At 39.9% G+C, this 20,585-nt stretch overlaps 2 protein-coding genes and 1 pseudogene across 3 annotated transcripts; 2 read left to right on the top strand and 1 right to left on the bottom strand.

Moving 5' to 3' along the window:
- Nucleotides 1-8,032, bottom strand: LOC120413135 (dihydrolipoyllysine-residue acetyltransferase component of pyruvate dehydrogenase complex, mitochondrial). Of its 2 annotated transcripts, none has more exons than XM_039573839.2 (7): nt 7,609-8,032; nt 1,992-2,188; nt 1,499-1,900; nt 1,052-1,436; nt 693-995; nt 452-633; nt 1-394 (listed from the first exon to the last, which is right to left on the bottom strand). In XM_039573839.2, the coding sequence occupies exons 1-6, from the start codon at nt 7,731-7,733 to the stop codon at nt 504-506; spliced, it is 1,542 nt and encodes a 513-aa protein (XP_039429773.1). In that variant the 5' UTR covers nt 7,734-8,032; the 3' UTR covers nt 1-394; nt 452-503. The 2 variants fall into 2 exon arrangements, with proteins under 2 accessions (XP_039429773.1, XP_039429774.1); XM_039573840.2 differs by having other exon boundaries at nt 1,052-1,388.
- A 749-nt stretch (nt 8,033-8,781) lies between these two features.
- LOC120413095 (probable ATP-dependent RNA helicase Dbp45A) lies at nt 8,782-9,402 on the top strand (annotated as a pseudogene).
- Nucleotides 9,403-10,113: 711 nt separating this feature from the next.
- Nucleotides 10,114-19,796, top strand: LOC120413117 (transformer-2 protein homolog beta-like). Its single transcript, XM_039573826.2, has 4 exons — nt 10,114-10,266; nt 10,337-10,896; nt 19,251-19,418; nt 19,565-19,796. The coding sequence occupies exons 1-3, from the start codon at nt 10,264-10,266 to the stop codon at nt 19,399-19,401; spliced, it is 714 nt and encodes a 237-aa protein (XP_039429760.1). The 5' UTR covers nt 10,114-10,263; the 3' UTR covers nt 19,402-19,418; nt 19,565-19,796.
- Nucleotides 19,797-20,585: the final 789 nt, after the last annotated feature.

Here is a 20,585-nt window from a genome sequence, read left to right as displayed (position 1 = left end):
TTTTTCCTCTTTTAAATTTTACACAGATTCTTAGTTTGAATGATCCAATCGCGATGTGGTAATCACGGCGGCCTTACATGCTTTGCTACACCTACTCAAGTCGTGCTTAGTTTGTACGTAATCCTTGTGTTTACTACTAGTTAATTGTTTGTTTTTTCCTCTTTGTTGAATATTGGCAGACAGGTATTGTTGCAGTACTTCGTTTCATATCTGGATGACTATACACAATATTTATTTTACTCTTAAAACTCTCAAACTCTCTCTTTCTTTCTCTCTCTCTGCGGATGGTAGTGACTTCGGGGACCTGAATGGGGTTTGAGTGGTGGTGGCTGTGGCGTTCGGCTATGACTGAGGGAACCCTTCCCCGGGTGTTTGCAAGTAAGGCGTGGTAGTTCTGACCGGAGACAAGATGTTGAAGAACTCTGGTCAAAAGCAAGACGATGGTACTTACCGTCGTGAAGTTGTTGGTGGTGGCGGTGATCGGTGAGACATCGGTCGCGCATTTACAGCAGCATCGAGTGGGGATCTTCCAGGAACTGACGGAAATACTGCAGCCAGCGGGCACCGACGGCACCGTCCACGGTGCGGTGGTCACAGCTCAGGGTCACCGCAACGAAGTCGCTTTCCTTCCAGCTGAAAAGGGGGGGATGAATTAGTCTAAATTGCTGTGACCCGCCAGAGTTCGCACTCACCCTTGTTCCGAGTCCTTGTCAGGTACGACGCGCTTCTGGGTGCCACCGATGGCCAGGATGCAGCTCTGGGGCGGGTTGATGATGGCACAAAAGTGCGTCACGCCGAACATGCCCAGGTTGGACACGCTGAAGGTGCCGCCCTGGAACTCCTGCGGCTGCAGCTTGCCGTCGCGAGCCTTCGCCGCCAGCGACTTCACGTCCTTGGAGATGTCGGCCAGTCCCTTGCGGTCCGCGCCGAACACGATCGGAGTGATGAGGCCACGATCGGTCGAGACCGCCACCGACACGTCCACGGCGTCAAATCTAGAAGTGGAAATTATTACATTGGACCATTACGTTGATAACCGGCCGGAACTCACTGTCTGATGACGGTGTCCATCCAGGCGGAGTTCGCCTCCGGGACCTTCTTGCAGGCCATCGCGGCCGCCTTGATGATAAAGTCGTTGATCGACAGCTTGACGCCGTCCTTCTCGAGCTGTTTGTTGAACTTGGCGCGCAGCTTGTTGATCTGGTCCATGTTGCAGTCCACGGTCAGATAGTAGTGCGGAATGGTCGTCTTGGACTCGAGCAGCCGCTTGGCGATCACGCCACGGATGTTGGACACCGGAAGGTCCACGTAGGCCGCTCCCGCCGGAATCTTGGCCGGGCCGGCGGCAGGTGCGTGCGCGGCTGCAGGAGCGCCAGCGGCCTGCATACCTGCAAGATCCTTAGACGTTAGTGAGCCGAACAGGCCGGAGCCACGACCTGCAAGCAACGAAGATGGGGGGGTAAGGCACAACACACGGACATGCAGCAGCGGAACCTACCTTCCAATCGCAGTCGCTGCTGTTCGGCCAGCTTTTTCGCCATCGGACTGGCGTAGACTCGCGGGCCACGCTGTTCAACGGCGGTCAACGGAGCGGCCGCCGCCGGTGCCGCTGGTGGTGGAGGTGGTGCCGCAGCCATTGGCGGTGGAGTAGCTACCGGTGGAGCCGCGGCAGGTGGTGGCGGAGCGGCAGCTGCTGCCGGTGCCGCGGCCGGAGCTCCGGTGTCTTTGTAATCCTTGAACGCCGCAACGTCGGCCTCGTTCTCAACGATGATACACACCAGCTTGCCAATCGGGACGTCCTTCTGGCCGGCCTGCACCAAAATCTTGGCCAGATAACCCTCCTCGGGCGTCTCGAAGCCCATGGTGGCTTTGTCGGTTTCGATTTCCGCCAGCAGGTCACCTGCAAACAAGTACGGTGAAAGTTGCGGTCATTCGCGGCTCTTATCAGTGCGACGCGCTTGTAGTGACGCGAAACGATCGCGAAAACAAACCTTCGTTCAGCTTGTCGCCTTCCTTCTTCTCCCAGCTGACGATCGTGCCCAGCTCCATGGTTGGCGATAGGGCCGGCAGCATGACCTTCGAGTGTTCCGGATAGCTGCTGCAGTAGCCGCGGACAAAGTTGACCTGCAGGGTTACTTTGGGACCGGCGTTGCTGCTGCTGGTGATGCTGGTCCATCGTTGGGCGTTTCTGCGGGATTGGGAGAAAATCATTTTGATATAATTTATAACTTGTGTATTTCAGATAAATTCTAATATCGATGCTTTCGTATGAAGATAGTTCAAGAGTACATACAACTATTGGTAATTGACCGTAGAGTAGGATGCCCAACGTCCCATCCCAGTAAACTCCAAGGCACTGGCATTTTATGTCGGTACCATTGCTACCAGCAAACGTAATGGAGGCTCAAACTTAAATGTCTTTTTTTTTTATTTGAATAATTTCTGCGGTAAAGAAGCTATTAGACTATGGCAAACAAACAAACAAACTCGCACTTTTTTGTGTTTGACAGTTTGCCAAACTCGCAAACTTGTTTGCGGCAAATTTTTAAAATTTGTATGAAAATTTTGTTACGAGGAGGAGGGGGGGGGGGGAAGGGGTCCAAAAATCCAAAATTTTGCGTTACGTAATAAAAGAACGCTCCTTTGCCTTAACTTCCTAGCAAAACTTGGCAGTGTTATACTGCCGTTCTACGCATAATTGTCCCATGTTAAAAAAAGTGCAACTGAGAAAAACGCGATTGAAATTTTTCGACCGATTTCTGTGTTTCTACGCATAATTGTCCCGTGGGGTCCTATTCGCCCTATGTGTCCCTAATCGCCCTAGTTAGCAGTTTATCATCCTTATTTGTGATTCTCTTGCTATACAACAGGTAAATAAGACATAATGCTTAGTAAAACTAATGATTCCGTGTAAGAAAATACTTGGTGGGACAATTATGCGTAGAAGTTCAACGATGGGACAAACAGACTTGGTATTGTTTTTAATGAGTTTCCGAACAAAGTACCAGATTTTATGTGTTTTTCTTAAAGTACACATCAGACTAAACTTAAAAATGTCATAAAGTCAAAATCGTCCAAAACTGACATGGGACAATTATGCGTAGAACGGCAGTATAGGCCTGGCCGCTTTGGGGTGGGTAAATAATGCAAGGAACCATTTTCTGCACTGATGTTCAAGTGGCTTATATTTGATCGACGCCAACATTTTTTTGGATTGTTACATATTTTAAACTAGGCGCCTCGTGGCGCAGTGGTTAGCGGCTTCGGCTGCCGATCCCTAAGTTGCTATGGGGCGCGGGTTCGATTCCCGCCTTATCCTCCTGACCTTCTATCGGATGGGGAAGTAAAACGTCGGTCCATTTGCGTAAAAGAGGTTTTGGGTGACTCACCACACATAACCTTCGGACGCCTAGAAATGAGCAGAAACTTGCAACAGAGACCACAAAAGACCCGGGGGTCGTTAAAGTGGATTGCTTTGCTTTTTATTATATATTTTAAACTAAATTTTGCAAACGTTACTTTAGGGAAGTCTGTTTTATAAAATTTATAAAAATAAGGCAACATAAAAGAGAACGCTGTTTAGCAGCATGTTTTTATTTGCTGACAGAAAAAAAAACTTCCCCTCTTTTTTGCAAAAGGCTCTATCCCAGTCACGACGTTCTAGAAGGATTCTAGCAGAGTTCTTACAGAGCTGGATATTCTTCTAGAATATGAGAATTAATCCATAACATTCCCTCCAAACACATCAAGGTGATCTGCACGTTAGCATTACGAGCCAAACATTTCATTAGGACACAAAACCAAAAACCGCGTTCCGGGAAAATAACTGGCGAAAAGTGAACAACTTGTTTTAACTATACATGAGGGTGGTCCGAATCCGGGCTTTCTCGGGGCTACCCCCTGAAATCAAAAAAAAAAAATACAAATTCACAACTCCCATAGTTCAAACTTACGTGAAATTTTCTGAAGATTCCGAATATGCAGGGTTGTTACGGGAAAGTCGAAAAAAATCCGCGCCAAATCCGCGCCGACCGTAACCCCAATCCGCGCGAAATCCGCGCCATATAAAAAAAATCGCGGACATTCAAGAAATGTTTTTTTTTTCTAATACAGAAAATATTTGATAAAAAAAATGAAACTCTTTTTATGTTTGAAGGAATGAAAGCAAAAAATCCTTTTTAAAAAACCTCAAGAAACGTCAAGAAAAGTGTCACCAAAAATTTTGATTTCTTTTTGCAAATCAGAAGGACTTAACAATGATTTGAACAATATAATAAAAAGAAAATTACAAACCAATATAAACAAAATTTAAAAATCTAATAAATGCAATTTAACTTCAGAAATATAAGCTCAAAAAAAAAACCAAATCTAAAATTTTAATATGATCAAACTTCAGATTTCGAAAATCTAAAAATTAAAACTTTATGAATTTTAATACAGATTGTATTCCAAATCCTCACTAAAATTTCATTCCGAAACAAATTGCATTTCCAATATTTGAAATATTTTCTTCTAAAAATTTAAGAATTTAAGAATTTAAGAATTTAAGAATTTGAGAATTTAAGAAATTAAGAATTTAAGAATTAAAGAATTAAAGAATTTAAGAATTTAGGAATTTAAGAATTTAAGAATTTAAGAATTTATGAATTTATGAATTTAAGAATTTAAGAATTTAAGAATTTAAGAATTTAAGAATTTAAGAATTTAAGAATTTAAGAATTTAAGAATTTAAGAATTTAAGAATTTAAGAATTTAAGAATTTAAGAATTTAAGAATTTAAGAATTTAAGAATTTAAGAATTTAAGAATTTAAGAATTTAAGAATTTAAGAATTTAAGAATTTAAGAATTTAAGAATTTAAGAATTTAAGAATTTAAGAATTTAAGAATTTAAGAATTTAAGAATTTAAGAATTTAAGAATTCAAGAATTTAAGAATTTAAGAATTTAAGAATTTAAGAATTTAAGAATTTAAGAATTTAAGAATGTTTAAATATAGAAAAATATTTCTACAGGTAAATCCCAACTAAAATCCAAAGAAAATTGTTTATTTCTACTATAAAATTAAAAATAAATAAGGTTAAAAAAAAACATTACTCAACAAAACTCAAAAGAAATTACATATTCAGTGCTGGATATATTAAGAAATGAGTTAAGTGTAGTAATAATTTTATTTAATAAATTCTCAACCATACATTTAAACAATAATCTCTACATAATCTTCATCTTAATTTGTCGACGGTTCGTATTAAGAAAATACAAACAAACATTTTTAAGAAAAAAATCTAAAGAAATTAAAATTGCACTCAACGGAAAAAAAACTTGAAAGTAATTCTATCTATTTATCTATTTATTTATTAAAATTTGCCTTCCGCGCGAAATCCGCGCCTGAGCAAAATTTAGACCAAAAAGTGCCGTCTTTTTGGCCTACAGGGCAAACACTAACGTTGTAAAAAGTTTGTTATAGAAAAATCGTAAAACTATGAAAAAAACTGCGATTGGCCAAAAAGTTAATACCGTAGGCTTATAGTCCATGAAATTCCCTAACTTTTGACCTACAGGAGGCTGTTTCAAAAAGATATTAAGGTTTTTAAAAAAACCATTTTTTACAGTAATTTGCAAAAGCTATGAGAAAAAGTCAAAGCAATCCTGGATGTCTATGGCACGTTTTGAAGGGCTTCAAAGACCATTGGAATGCATCTAAGAGAGTCGGAGTTGATGAAGTTTTACGGAAATGCGAGCAATTTTAAGATTTTTTAGGTATTTTGAACCTCAAACCTCAAAGCCCGTTTTAAACCACTTCCCTTTGTCGTGTTACGCATGCTTTTGAAATTAAGTAGAACTTTGTAACAAAGCTTATAATTTAAAAAAAAAAAAAGTCCAGTAAATATTAGGCCCTTTTATTTTCCTACTGTTGTTAATAATGTGCCCTTCCAACAGGCAATTTAGAGAGAACTGAAGGGCTTCTGCCTGTGTGGATCAATCGGACCGCGCACTGGATTCACAATCCAGAGGTCGCCGGTTCGAATCCCGAGGTAGACGCAAACAAATTTTAGGTGTAAATATAGGTATTCGGTGCCCTCTCCCCGTGCCATACCTTCACACTTAGGAGTTTACATTTTGTTTTTTTGCCCTTATGAAATGTTTTGCTCGACTTGTCTCAAGATTTATATTTTAAAAACATACCTTATGCTGGGGTAGGTCACACAACGTCCGCATACGATTTTTTTTTTCAAAAAAAAGTTTTATTTTAGTGCTATAAAAATATTGTTTGGTTGAAATTTGTTATTTAAAAACCGATGTTTCTTACATATTTTAGAAAATTGAATTATCTACGTCAAATTATAATAAAATCATATGAAAAAAAAAACAAATAGTACGGTGAATTATAATGGTTATTTAAAAAAAATACAATTAAGTATTTGTTTACCAAAGTTTATTTACTTTTGATAAAATGTTTATAAGTTTGAGGTTAAGTAAACAAAAAGTTTTCAATTTGTTTCAAACTCATAAAAAGTTGAAGCTCAGTATGGTTCCATACCGTTCCATTTGCATTGAATTCGTATTTTTAATTTTTCTAAAAAATCTTCAATCAATAAATGTCACTTCGGCAATCAATCTCACCCCGTTTTACGGTGACAGATTTTTATTCACTGCGCTGAGAGTTGATAGCATAGAACTGAAACAATTATCAATGTTTTAAAATTAATCCTTGTTTTCGTTTTTCTTCAGATGTAATAACACATGTAATTGTAAAAAGCACTACCGTGATAGCACTCATCAAAATTGTTTTTGTTGATATGAGAACGCGTTTTCATTCACTGCGCATAATTTGTTTTTTTTCTTCTCATTTTGTTTCTTTTATGGAGTGATCCGCAATCAACGATTGACGAGATAACTTGATTTTAATTTGTATGGTTTCTCTATCTGTACTAATGCTTCAAATAGCATATTGTAACAAATTGTGCTTACTAGCCGAAAATATTGTTTAGATTCATGACACACTTTCGTGTTGTGTTGTTTGTGGTGTGTAGCGTGCCACGTCTGTTAAACAGGTGAGATTCAAATGCTTTTGATATCAATGAACAGGAATTGCAACGAACGTGAAAGAAGACAGAGCATTTAGCTTTAATTAACTCATCGAATTTACGCATCTTGTCGCGTGTATGACGTCCATATCGCGTTCTGTCGAGTTCTATGCTCCCACCTTCTTCCTCCTACGAGTTCCTTGCGATTGGCGGAGTCAAGGGCAATCAACTGCTGCTACAGATTATACTCAACTAGACCGAATTTCATTCGTAAAACGCAAACAACACAGAAGAGTGACGTTTCCCAAAATAACACCAATCTTTGGGGGGAGGAAGGGAACGAACGGCGCAAAGGATTATTCGCTTTTCTTGCCACTACATTCGCGCAAACCGTGATTACACAACTCTCTGCCCATCCTACTGTTAGTTGGCGGAAAGGAGAAACCTCTGACCGATGAAACTATCCTCCTTGAATCGTCATCAAAGGCGAATCTCTGGCACTTTCTTCCAGCTCGTCCCGTGCCGCAAATCGCGAGTCGTCGACTGCGGTGGTTACATAACTCGACGGGGGGGAGCAACTCACTTTTGCACGGCATTCCGACGGACGGCCTCACAGCTGAGCGCCCGGCTGGCCGTATCACGGAGTACCACCTTCCGCGAACCCTGGAGCAGCAGTCGCTCGTTTCGTACGGCAATGGTTCGCAACATCTCGCAGCTCACGTCCGAACGACCTTCAAAGTGGCACCACTGGCTAGTGAGTTGGACCGGGAAACCTCCGCGCCTGTTTACGTCGTACTTCTTCCGGGCTTGTCCCGGGATCGAGCAACTTTTGTGGGTCTTCGCTTTGCTTGCTCTCACTCCACGCGTACGCAGTAGTTTGACCGACCGACCACTTGCTTCTTCTCGCGGGGACACACACGGAGGACGGGGGCAAACACTTTCAATCCGCGACACCACCGGATTACGACCTTCCTGCGACGAAATTTGCACTCAACTGACAGATGACGGACGAATCCGTGTACAAGCGGTTGAGTGTGTGCGTGAGAGATGGTTGATGTTTCGAGCCGCTGTCAAAAGTTTCTAGCGGGTTATTTGGAAAGGACGTAGAGCAGGGAAATAGGGTCCTAAAGTCCTATGTAAAATGTTATGTAAAACGGTAAAAAAAAACACGATTAAAACCATTTCTGATAACTTTCTATTTCTAGAGTTTTTTTTGATTAGGTCCTATAAACATATGAAAGACAATAGTTTATTGGTCCTTTTCAAAAAAAACTCTGGATTTCATTTTAATGCAAAAAAATAAATTGACAAGACAACATTTCGCCGCCAAAAGCAAAAAGCATCATCTACAAACTGTGCGTCTGAGAAAAACGCATTTGAATCCATGTTTGAATCACTGACGAACTGACGTGCCACCCAAGGGGGTTGACACATCGAATATTTTCATTCGAATCATTCTGTTCATTCCAGAATTATTCTGGAATGATGCTGGCATAAACATAATAATTCCGTTTCTATCTAATTTTGATTTTGCGTGTTAGCAGTTTGAAACTGTCATTCTCTTGTTGGAAAAGTAAACATCTTTCCAAAATCAAACATTGAAAATTCCGTGTCCTTGTTCGTGGCGTTGTGGCAAGCAAAATTCCCTGCGGAGGCGTTTTCCAACGCGTACTTGATACCCTGGAGTGGACCTCGCGCTGGCCTACGAGATATTCGGTGACTGGATGGCGGAACAATTTTCGGTGGCCGTCAACCGATGGGGGGGAATATTTGTGTGGTCACCGGCAGGAAGGATCAGCTACTGGTGGTGCAATGGTTGCAGACGCGGCCATACATTGTGGTGGCGATGCCGGGCCGGTTGGTGGCCCATTTGACCGTGTGCAACACGCATTTGTTTTTCGCATTACAGTTTCTAATAGTGAACGAGGCGGACTGGATGCTGAGCGGAAGACTCGACGAGGGTTTGAAGGCGATTGGGCGGTTTCTACCGGAGACGCTGGAACAGTGGTACATTTGTGTGTGGCCTACGATCGGAACATGGTACTGATTGAGACGCTGAGGAAGTTTAAAAGGAACACGAGGATGCGAATGTGCCAGGTTTTGCCGTTGACGTTGAACAAGATCGGGTTCGATAACGTTTTTTTGCTTGGATCTCTGCAACAGGAAATCGAAGCACGTGATAATCTTGATTGCCACGGATGTGGCAACTGGTGGCTTGGACAACCCGAACGTTCAACTTTTGCTAAATCACTGATTGCCCAAGGTTCCAAACGAGTACATTCGCCGGGTCGGTCGCACAGCTCGAGTTTGCCGGAATGGCCTTGTGATTCTAATTTTCCGATTCTCGCGCGATCTGGAATTTCTGGGGGGAAATTGAGCTCTAATCAACACGAAGCTAACGGAACATCTGGTGTCAAGCATATCTTCATGCAAGTCAGCGTGGCGCATGCACTCCCGGTTATCTGGTACGCGGTAGAAAACGCCTCCGCAGGGACTTCTGCTTGCAACTAACGACGTAACGGCGTCAAGCGTGAGCGTGACAGTTCGTCACTTTTTAGTTTGACTTTGACCAACCAACGGGGTACAAACTAAAAAGTGTCAAACGAAAAAGTGACCAATCACCGGGGGTTGAGCTTGGGGTTGAGTGTAGTGGAATAACAACTGAAAACACTTCAAAACGGTATCAACAAGTATTTTTTTTTGATACACGTGCTGAAAATTCAAATTTTTTAGATCTCAGACGTAACTCATGTCTTTCACGTCAGTGAATGTTTCCTGTAAGAATTAGCCGGGTAGACTATTTTTTTATAAATCCACATTAGCCAATTTACAATGTTTTGCTTGATTTCTAAAAATAACTTTGGCAACTCTGTTTGTCTCTGCACTCTTGCTTTGAACGTTGTGCTTATTGCATACCCAAAGGCGTTTTCGATCAACTGTTCCGAAACCCGCAAAAAATAGGCAAATAAATTTGATTTTTTTTGCTCGTTGTGTGATCAATTTTAACGCAAAATTAGAGAAATCATACATTAGTTTTTACCTTTTCTTGTTACATTCATTTTTAACGGTGAAAATCGATGCAATCAACCACGTGCTTTTCGGCACAAGCCACGTGGTTCGGTTGCGTAGGTGGTGCTTCGAAAAACGCCAGTAGGCCATGCGTTTGCCTAAGTTGGTAATTTTCACTCTGCCAGCTGATTTTCGTGAAAAGTGATCAGCTGATTATTGCGTGCTCAAAATGGTGTGTGAATTTAGTTTTTTTTTTATGAAAATCGCCTAATTTTATATCTTCCCGTTTTTCGTACGTACAGGTTTTTTCTCGCAGCCCGAGTTGCACTCCACCGCGCAGCTACCGGAAGCACCGCAGCGACCGGAAGGATCGTCGAAGCCACCGGCGCAGTTCTCGGCATCGACGCCACCGACGCAGTGTCAGCACCGTTTCGGGCTCGTCGTCCGGATGTTCCTCGTGCTACAATCGCCACCGGTCACCGCTGCCGGAAAAGGACCGTCCGGTTGATCCGCCGCCGTCTACCTGCCTCGGCGTGTTTGGCCTCAGCAATTACACCCAGGAGGCGGACCTGAGGACCGTATTTGGCCGGTTCGGATTGATCGAGAAGGTGCAGATCGTGTACGACGCCAAGACGAAGGCGTCCCGCGGGTTCGGGTTCGTGTACTTTGTTAACCTGGAGGACGCTTCCGCGGCCAAGGTGCAGTGCAACGGAATGGTAATGCACGAGCGAACCATCCGGGTGGACTATTCCGTTACGGAGCGACCCCACACGCCCACGCCGGGGATTTACATGGGCGAGCGAGAGGATCGACGGCGCCGGAAGCACCGGAGTTCGTACAGCTACCGGGGACGGAGTTATGAGTAAGTATTGTATTCTTCAACGTACAATACAGTCAACTATCTCTCTTTGATGTATTTCCTGGCTCAATATTCTATTTTTCATTGAAGCAAATGTTTATTTGCAAAGATTGCTAAAATTCACGGTATTTAAAAAAATATGAAAAAACATGTTCACACAGAAGATTTAAAAAAAACACCAAAACACTTTAAGAAATTTCAAAGTTACCTATTGAAAAACATTCAGATACATAAAAAAACGTTACTTAATAGTCAGGACCCGGTGCCTGCAATTCCCGTTACAGTTTATATGGAATTCCAATAAGAATGTAACAGAAAAATCAGACTTCGGGTCCAGACTGTTAATCCAGCTAGGTGGTTGATGTCTTCCTCACATCTAGAGGGTAATGCTATCCTAAATAGACACAAAAGGTTGAACCTTTCAGTGTTCTATCAATTTGACTCATCAGCATGACCATCTGATTCGGTTGTCAGATCATCATAATTCAGGGCACATATGTGCTTACAACTTATGATAAGGTTGTCAGATTTTCGATCTTTTAAGCTCATTGGAAAGGTCTTTGCAATACCTTTCTAAAAATGTTTAAAATGGCGGGGTTTCTTACAAAAACCACCCTTTTTACAATCTTCCAGACTTAGGTCGAAATAGTTTTTTAGCATAACTTTTGAAGTACTTAACTAAACTTTATAATTTTCAATAGCGATTTATGGGACCACAAGACGGATCAAATGAGACCAAAACAGACAAAATTGGTTGAGCCAGTGCATTTTTTTTTCAACATCCTACCACACACTAGAGGTGGGCAAAACCGCTCTTTTTTAGGAGCCGCTCATTTTCGTTCGCTCATTAAAAAGAGCCGCTCTTTTGAGCGGCTCTTTCGCTCTTTTTCAAAATTTGAATGGAAAGGTTTTTTTTAAAAGAATTATGTGATTTTATGAGTTATTTCGAACCTAAACATTCGAGTAATTGAATGGCATCCAAACTTAAATCTAGGATTCTAGAAAAATTGCTATTAATTTTAAAATTGCGTTTATTTCTCCAAGAATTGAACTAATGCTGATATTTTATTTGGAGAAAATATTCTGTGAACTCTTTTCTACATTCTAATTAAATCGATAAAGTCTGTAAACGCTAAAGTTTAATCGGACAAAAGGATTTATTTTTTTCCAAAATCCCTTTACTTCGCAATTCGCAATTCGCAATTTTCAGTGTAAGAACGGGCCTTGACCGATCTTATGCACTAGGCTCCCGACGAACACGCACTGCCCTTACACCTACATCTCACCCTTGCTCTGAGTCAGTACGAGCAACACGCTAGAACACGCTTTGAGTGTTCGTGCCAGGCAAAAATCTCTTTACTTACAGTAGATTTTTGGTATTATGTTACAAATTATGCAATTTGAAATGCTCAAATTTTTATTCCGGTAATACTTTACTGCCGCTCTAATCGTGTCCGTCCATATGTAATAACAGCAAGCCGAGAAAAACGCGTGTCAAAGTTGTCCCGCCCACTACGCTACGTGTTAGAATTTCACGAAAAATTGGATTTTCTCCGGCTTTCTAGAACAAAGTGTTGCATTTTATTGGTTTTTCTGATAGTTTACATGATTTTGAACCAAACTGCATCATTACCTCAAAATTGACGAAATTACATATGGGACGGACTTGATTTGAGCGGCAGTTTGATATACAATCAGTTGCAAAATGAAATGTTTTTTTCAATTTGTTTAGAAAATCCTTTACTTTTGGGATTAATTTTTATAAGCACTGAAATATTTAAAATTGCATTTTGAGCTCTCAAAAAAAAAAAATTAATATTACATTTTTTTGGAAATTCAATATTTAAATTATATTTATAACAAAAATCATGAAATCTCAAAACAGTTCTTCCAAAAGACCGGAGTTTAAAAAAGAACCGCGGTTCTTTTTATGTGAGCCACGGTTCGTTCGCTCTTTTCAGTGAACCGGCTCTTTGAGCTTTCTGAAAAAAATACACTGAAAGAAAAAAAACACCCTACTTTTATGAGATTTTTTGATTTTTAAGTTTAAAAGTCTAATTTGAGGGTGAGCCCAAATAGCCTAAGATGTTACAAAAAGACTCACGAAAAATGCAGGATGGAGCAACTCACCTAAAAAAATACAAAAATCATTTACTGAAACTGTTTTTTTCAAAAGTGCTCTAAACATCAAAATTTTCAAAATCCGAACACGAGAGTCAATTCTCCAGACAATTTTACATAAAAGTCTCCATATTGACCATTGTCCTAAGTCCAATCCTTGTAAAGTTACAGCGGTTTTAAAAATAAAATGTTGAAAAAATAGGTTTTTTGATGGTTTCTCGCATTTTTTTATATGACAGACTTGATTTTTCAATCTCGAAAGTATTTTTACCGGAAAGCTCGTCCAATTTCCCATAAGTTTGCCTTTGACCACATTTCAATTGGATGTATGGGCTTACAGATATAAGCTAATTTACTATCCAGGTCACTATACTGCCGTTCTATGCATAATTGTCCCATGTCATTTTTGGACGATTTTGACTTTTTTACATTTGTATGTTTAGTTTGTCGTATACTTTAAGAAAAACACATAAAATCTGGTACTTTGTTCGGAAACTCATTGAAAACAACACTTCTACGCATAATTGTTAAACTTTTACGCATAATTGTCCCACCAAGTATTTTCTCATACGGAATCAATAGTTTTATGAAGCATTATATCGTGTTTGATACACTGCTAACTGGGGCAATTAGGGACACATAGGGCAAATAGGAACCCACGGAACAATTATGCGTAGAAACATAAAAATTGATCGAAAAATTTCAATCGCGTTTTTCTCAGTTGCACTTTTTCGAACATGGGACAATTATGCGTAGAACGGCAGTATACTACACTGATAAAATATTATGTTTTCAGTTATGAGCAGTGTAATTAGTTTATATCTGTAAGCCCATACATCCAATTGAAATGTGGTCAAAGGCAAACTTATGGGAAATTGGACGAGCTTTCCGGTTAAAAATATTTTCGAGACTGAAAAATCAAGTCTGTCATGTAGAAATTGCGAAAAACCATCAAAAAATCTATTTTTTCAACATTTTTATTTTTAAAGCCGCTGTAACTTCACAAGGATTGGACTTAGGACAATGGTGAATATGAAGACTTTGATGTAAAATTGTCTGGAGAATTGGCTCTCGTGTTCGGATTTTGAAAATTTTGATGTTAAGAGCACATTTGAAAAAAAAAAAAACAGATTCAGTAAATGATTTTTGTATTTTTTTTAGGTGAGTTGCTCCATCCTGCATTTTTCGTGAGTCTTTTTGCAACATCTTAGGCTATTTTCACAAGAATTTTGAACGAAAAAAAATCGTGGGCTCACCCTCAAATTTGACCTTTAAATTTAAAAATCAAAAAATCTCAAAAAAGTGGAGTGTTTTTTTCTTTCAGTGTATTTTTTTTCGGAAAGCCCGTCAAATTTCCTTTAAGTTTGTCTTTGACCACTTTTTGATACGATGCAACGGCTTCGAGATACAGCAATATTTAAATTACGAAATACAAAACTATTTAAATAACTTACGCCCTTCTCAAATGTAATTATCGATTGTAACTGGCTCCATATTCACAAAAATGGCTTATATAAACGTAGGATAATATGTCTACAAAGTTTCATTGGAATCGGAGAGGGTCGGGTACAATCGATTCCCTATTTGACATGGAATTGCTCCATGCTTCCGACATCGACCTTCACCAAACCTGCTCATATTTGCATGGGGGTTGTTTTTGCCTCAAAAACAAAGCATCCCAAGTTTAGTCACATTTGGTACACCCCCGCGCCCATGGCAACCCCCTTTTTTGGGATTTTTGGAAAAACCTCATTTTTTAAATGCATGTTTCTAAGAGAATACTTTACAAAAAGTAAACCTTGGGTAAGCAAATTTGAAGATTTTTTGACGTAGAATCCAATGGCGTAATCATAATTATTGCCAAATTTACGTACAGATAAGGAAATTTTGCACTTGAAGTATTAAAATGCTTTTTTACCCTTTGGACGAACACTTACGGGAAAAAATAGCAATTTGAAGAAATAATTTTTTTTGAGACCAAAAAGTGCCGTCATATAGGCCTCGGGGCACAAGTTATCGTTGTAAAAAGTTTCTTAAGGGGTTACATACATGTAAATCGGCAAAAATTTAAGAGGTTGCTTTGAGCACAAACTTAAACTTTTTTTTAAATCTGTTTTCAGGACATTAAAATACACATTTTCAACTATTAAGAGGCAGTATTTGTAGATTCTGCTCGGTTTGTTCTAGAGCTCGTATCGAGGTGCTCCGATTCGGATGAAACATTCAGGGTTTGTTTATCTATACATGAGATGAACTCATGCCAAATATGAGCCCTCTACGACAAAGGGAAGTGGGTTAAAACGGACATTGAAGTTTGAGGTCCAAAACACAGGAAAAATCTTAAAATTGCTCGCATTTCCGTAAAACTTCATCAATTCCAACTCTCTTAGATGCATTCGAATGGTCTTTTGAAGCACTTCAAAATGTGCCATAGACATCCAGGATTGGTTTGACTTTTTCTCATAGCTTTTGCAAATTACTGTTAAAAATGGATTTTTTTAAAACCTTAATAACTTTTGCCAACAGCCTCCAACACCCATACTCCCATAGGTCAAAAGTTAGGGAATTTCATGGACTATAAGCCTACGGTATTAACTTTTTGGCCAATCGCAATTTTTCTCATAGTTTTACGATTTTTCTAGAACAAACATTTTACAACGTTAGTTTTTGCCCTGTAGACCAAGAAGACGGCACTTTTTGGTCTCAATTTTGTCATATTCGGAATCCTCGGACAATTTCACGTAAGTTAGAAGTATCGGAGTTGTAATATTGATTTAAAAAATAATTAAATATTGCGCCTTGCAGCAATTCCTAGAGTTTTGTGTCAATCGTGCTAGGCCTAGATTTTTTCATCACACTGCTTTGCCGGACTAAGCTGTCAACTTTGCGCACTTTGCACCGCGCTAGAGTGCTGCGGAATAATTTTCATCACAGTTGGCAAATTGATTTTCCATCACACCATCAACACAAAACAAGTGTAATGCATCGACTTCTGACCACAATCTAGTCACCAAGCTGTGGTAGCCGAGGCAGTTAAGTCATTGACATGGTCTGTTAAAGGTTCCTGGCTCGATTCTAGTAGTTGGAACGTTATAGTTTTTTGACGGGTTATTTGTTTTTTTTTTTCTAATGAGCTCGAGGGCATAATTCTATCGGCCACTTCGAGCTGAGTCCGTAAACGGTACCATTATTCTTACGACTCGAGGTTATGATTTTCTCGGACGATTGCTGCCCAATTTTGGATGATGGTTAATTGAATTTACGTGGAATTGGTTGTAAATTCAACAATATTGTGGAAAAAAAACCCATAGATTTTGGACGAAAGAAATCTGTATATTTATCAGTATGATCAGTTTTGTTGTTTTTAGTTCTAAGCATCTCTTAATTACAATGTTGTTGACTCTTAATTACCCAATTATTGACATTATTACAAAAGTTTATAGACCTAAATGGCATTGAAAGATTGGACAAGCTGCAGGGTAACGAAAGGGGTAACCAATCGCCCTCTTCAACGACGAAATTCTGAGCATCCGTCCATCTCGTCCGTTTTCCATCATCCGTCCGGCAAGCTGACGAGGAACCGCCGTAAGCCAAGATGCCGGAACGAACATAGCTACTTCCTGACACCGAAGACCAGAATTCCACAGCCGGAACAAGCAGTCGTAATTGTCTTCTTACACCTAGTATCTTGCCATTCCTGGGACTACCCGGACTTGGCTTGTTCCGGCTGTGGAATTCTGGTCTTCGGTAGCTATCACGATTGACACAAAACTCTAAGAATTGCTGCAAGGCGCAATATTATTTTCCTTAAAATGTATTGCTTGAGGTCTCTTCAACTAAAATTTTGACAAATTTCTTCATCATGACGACGTGCATAATCCCAACGGTCAATAAATTCTCAACTGGAAGGACATTGTTTTATTATTTCTAGAGTAAATTTTCAAAACAACCTAAGAGTCATGGGTTTCCTATGCTGATAGGACCTTTTGAAAATTTAATCTAGATTTATAGATAAACAACAAAAATCTGTTAAGAACCGTGACCATTCTCGCCTTAACCGTAGCATAATGTTTAGCAGAGGTTCTCGATCTTAACACAAATGGGGAAAATCCAGTTTCATTTTTCAATGGAACGATGTATTCTGGGCAGTTTTTGGTGAAATTTGTGTCATCACCCTTGAATAGGACTTCACGAAACTGAAAAGAAATCCAAAATTAGTCACATTGAGATCATCTCTCTGCAGGACTGCCAAACCGATGAAACAGGTCCCTTTAATCTAGAATATCCATCCAAAATATCTGAATCGAATAAAACTTTTTTGACTATGAAAAACAAACCAGCTACAAACAAAAACAACTTTTCCATGGTTACGGTTGGAAGTGTGATGAAAAATCACTGTGATCAAAAGATACTGTGATGAAAATAATTGCGCAGGACTCTAGAGAAGTGCAAAATGCGCAATAAAACATTTTTGAAAAAAGAAATAGATCTTATTTACCCTATGATCAATACGTCAAATGCTGTATCAAGTAGGCGAAAACTTGTGTTACCCTTAATCCGACAAAATTCTAAATAATATTTTTATTAATTCTAAATGGCATTTTTTCCAATCAAATTCAAAATTCCAACACCTCAATCTAATGTAAAATTTTCTGAGGATTCCGAATATGACAAAATTGAGACCAAAAAGTGCCGTCTTCTTGGCCTACAGGGCAAAAACTAACGTTGTAAAATGTTTGTTCTAGAAAAATCGTAAAACTATGAGAAAAACTGCGATTGGCCAAAAAGTTAATACCGTAGGCTTATAGTCCATGAAATTCCCTAACTTTTGACCTATGGGAGTATGGGTGTTGGAGGCTGTTGGCAAACGTTATTAAGGTTTTAAAAAAATCAATTTTTAACAGTAATTTGCAAAAGCTATGAGAAAAAGTCAAACCAATCCTGGATGTCTATGGCACATTTTGAAGTGCTTCAAAAGACCATTCGAATGCATCTAAGAGAGTTGGAATTGATGAAGTTTTACGGAAATGCGAGCAATTTTAAGATTTTTCATGTGTTTTGGACCTCAAACTTCAATGCCCGTTTTACCCCACTTCCCTTTGTCGTAGAGGGCTCATATTTGGCATGAGTTCATCTCATGTATAGACAAACAAACCCTGAATGTTTCATCCAAATCGGAGCACCTCGATACGACCTGTTTCACATCGGTGAAAAACTCGCTCTTAACAAAATACATTTGAAGACATTTGGTTGTATCATTGCCGAGCTATTTGAAGTTAGCAGTTTAGAAAAACGGGTGCCACGATATCTCAACACTGCCTTGACCAAATCGGCTCAAAATTTTGGTGAAGACTCGTTAAACCGGTCCCGTGTGCATGACGAAGGCCGATTTTCAAAAAGTTTATTTTTAAAAAAGATAAAAATATTTTTCTGTTTTTCATATAAAAAATCGAAAGTTTTTGATTTTTGTACGGGATATGTCTTGAGAGTCTTCCCCCCAAATTTCAAATTTCAATTTGGTCCATCCCATCTCGAGATATCGTGGCACCCGTAAATCAACTCGGTGTTCAGAGAAAAGCGCTCGCAAAGTTTGACAGTTCGCTTTGCACATGGCAAAATATTCAGCTTAAATCGTCTGTAACTTACTTTAATCATAAAATATCTGCATGAAACTTTCAGGAGTGATTGAAAATCATCTTTTGAGTAGATTGATTAAATTTTCTGTAATATGAAATTTTGTGATTTTCCACATGTATATAACCCCTCAAAGAAAAATCGTAGATCTATGAGATGAACTTCGATTGGCCAAAAAGTTAAGGAAGTACGGGTGTTGAAGAATGCTGCAAAAAGATGTTGGGATTTTAAGAATAACCATTTTTAACAGTAATTTGCAACAGCTATGAGAAGAGTCAAACCAGTCTCGGGTGTTTATAGCAGACCTTTCGAATGCAACAAAGAGAAATGAAATTAATCAAGTTTAACGGAAATTTTAAGATTTTTCGTGTTTTTGGAACACACAATTCAATGCCTGTTTTACCCCACTTCCCTTCGTCGTAGAGGGCTCATATTTGGCATGAGTTCATCACATGTATAAACAAACAAAAGCTGAAAGCTTCGTTCAAATCGGACATCCTCACTACGACCTCTAGAACAAACCGAGCAAAATTTACAAAAACTGCCTCTTGATTATTAAGTAGAACACCTAGCCAAACAGCAAAATCCATTCCCCCTTCCAGTGACGACTACCACCACGGACGTTCGAGGCGCAGTTCGTCGCGATCCCATCGGCGCCACCGCCGCTCTCGGCACCGCCACCACCGCCGTCGTCGAAGCCATTCCAGAAGCTATTCGCGCAGCCGATCCTGGTCGAATTCTTCCCGGGATTAAGCAGCCTGAAGCGATACGTAAGTTGAAGATTTGAAGAAAAAAGTGCAAAGTCTGCTCAAGATTGGTTGCAAGTTGAAAATTCTTAAGGGAGGATATGATTTTTAATTTCGAATGATTCGGAATGCTCTGGGTAGAAATGCTAATTATGATATTTTTGTTTCAGATTACCACCTGTTGAACTGGGGATTGTGAAGATTTCATCACACTTATTAAAACAATTTTTTTAATTTATTTGATTGTTGAATAGCTGTAACATTGTGAAATAAACGGTACATGGACTGCTAAATTGTTCTGTTTATCGCTCTACCACGAAGATCCAACGGCGTCCGGTAGCCAACAGTTGGGCCAATAAAAATTGTGCCCCCATCAATAAAGGTGGGGCCAGCCGGAGCTCACTCCGCCCATCTTTTCGACGGGCAGTCAACTCTGGGGGGCTCGTGGCTCGTCAGCATCTTATTCCGTTAGCATCGGCAGCAACATGATTGAGGCGCGCCAAGCTTTTAATGCTGAGCTTTAGAGGCTTATCGTTGCCGCGCCTTGCCACCCCTCGTTGAGCCCTCCAAGAGGCTTACGTCGGTTATTGGCCAACCGATTCTACACGCCGCTGTCCATTGCACATAATGTGGTGAAATCAATATAATGGATTGCGAACCGCGATGCTGAGCGAGGGAAGAAAAACGTTGCGGAATTAATCACGTTTGAAATGTATTCCAATTTTGCTTGGCGGGGCTGCAGGGTGTGCACTTAAACTTAAATTTCTTCACTCGAAATGGGTTAACATTTCGTCGCCGTCGTGCTAACTTGTCGTACGTGCATTTTGGGCCAAATTGAGTTAAGAACGCCATTTTGTGCAGCTCACAATGCCTCACCTTTAGACCTTCACAGATCCCCAAAATTCGATTTCAATCCTGAGATATTTAATGAAAACCAAAAAAGCTCCGAAAATTTTTGTCACTTTTCATATGAAAGTAGTTTCAATCTTGTCGTGCTATCTTGTCACTCCCTGAAAATTGATGTAAGTGCGATAACTGGCCAAATGGATTTCAGGTCAGAACGCGTTTGACGCACGTACAAGTTAGACTACCGTAAACATTTTTAATTAGGGGCAGGGGGGGCAGAATGTCCCGCCTAAGTAAAATGCGCCAAAAACCATAGAAAAACATGAAAAGTTACGAATTCAGTGT

This window comes from Culex pipiens, chromosome 2, assembly GCF_016801865.2.
Source record: "Culex pipiens pallens isolate TS chromosome 2, TS_CPP_V2, whole genome shotgun sequence".
NCBI classification, from domain to species: Eukaryota; Metazoa; Arthropoda; class Insecta; order Diptera; family Culicidae; genus Culex; species Culex pipiens.
The sequence above is the reverse complement of the archived record's forward strand: the minus strand, read 5'-3'. Positions and strand labels throughout refer to the sequence as shown.

Coding starts and splice junctions, on each gene's coding strand:
- LOC120413135 (XM_039573839.2), bottom strand. CDS start 7,733: ATGTTGCGAACCATTGCCGTACGAAACGAGCGACTGCTGCTCCAGGGT. Junction 996..1,051: donor ATGGACACCGTCATCAGACA/GTGAGTTCCGGC, acceptor TTCCACTTCTAG/ATTTGACGCCGTGGACGTGT. Junction 634..692: donor GACAAGGACTCGGAACAAGG/GTGAGTGCGAAC, acceptor CCCCCTTTTCAG/CTGGAAGGAAAGCGACTTCG.
- LOC120413117 (XM_039573826.2), top strand. Junction 10,897..19,250: donor TACCGGGGACGGAGTTATGA/GTAAGTATTGTA, acceptor TCCCCCTTCCAG/TGACGACTACCACCACGGAC.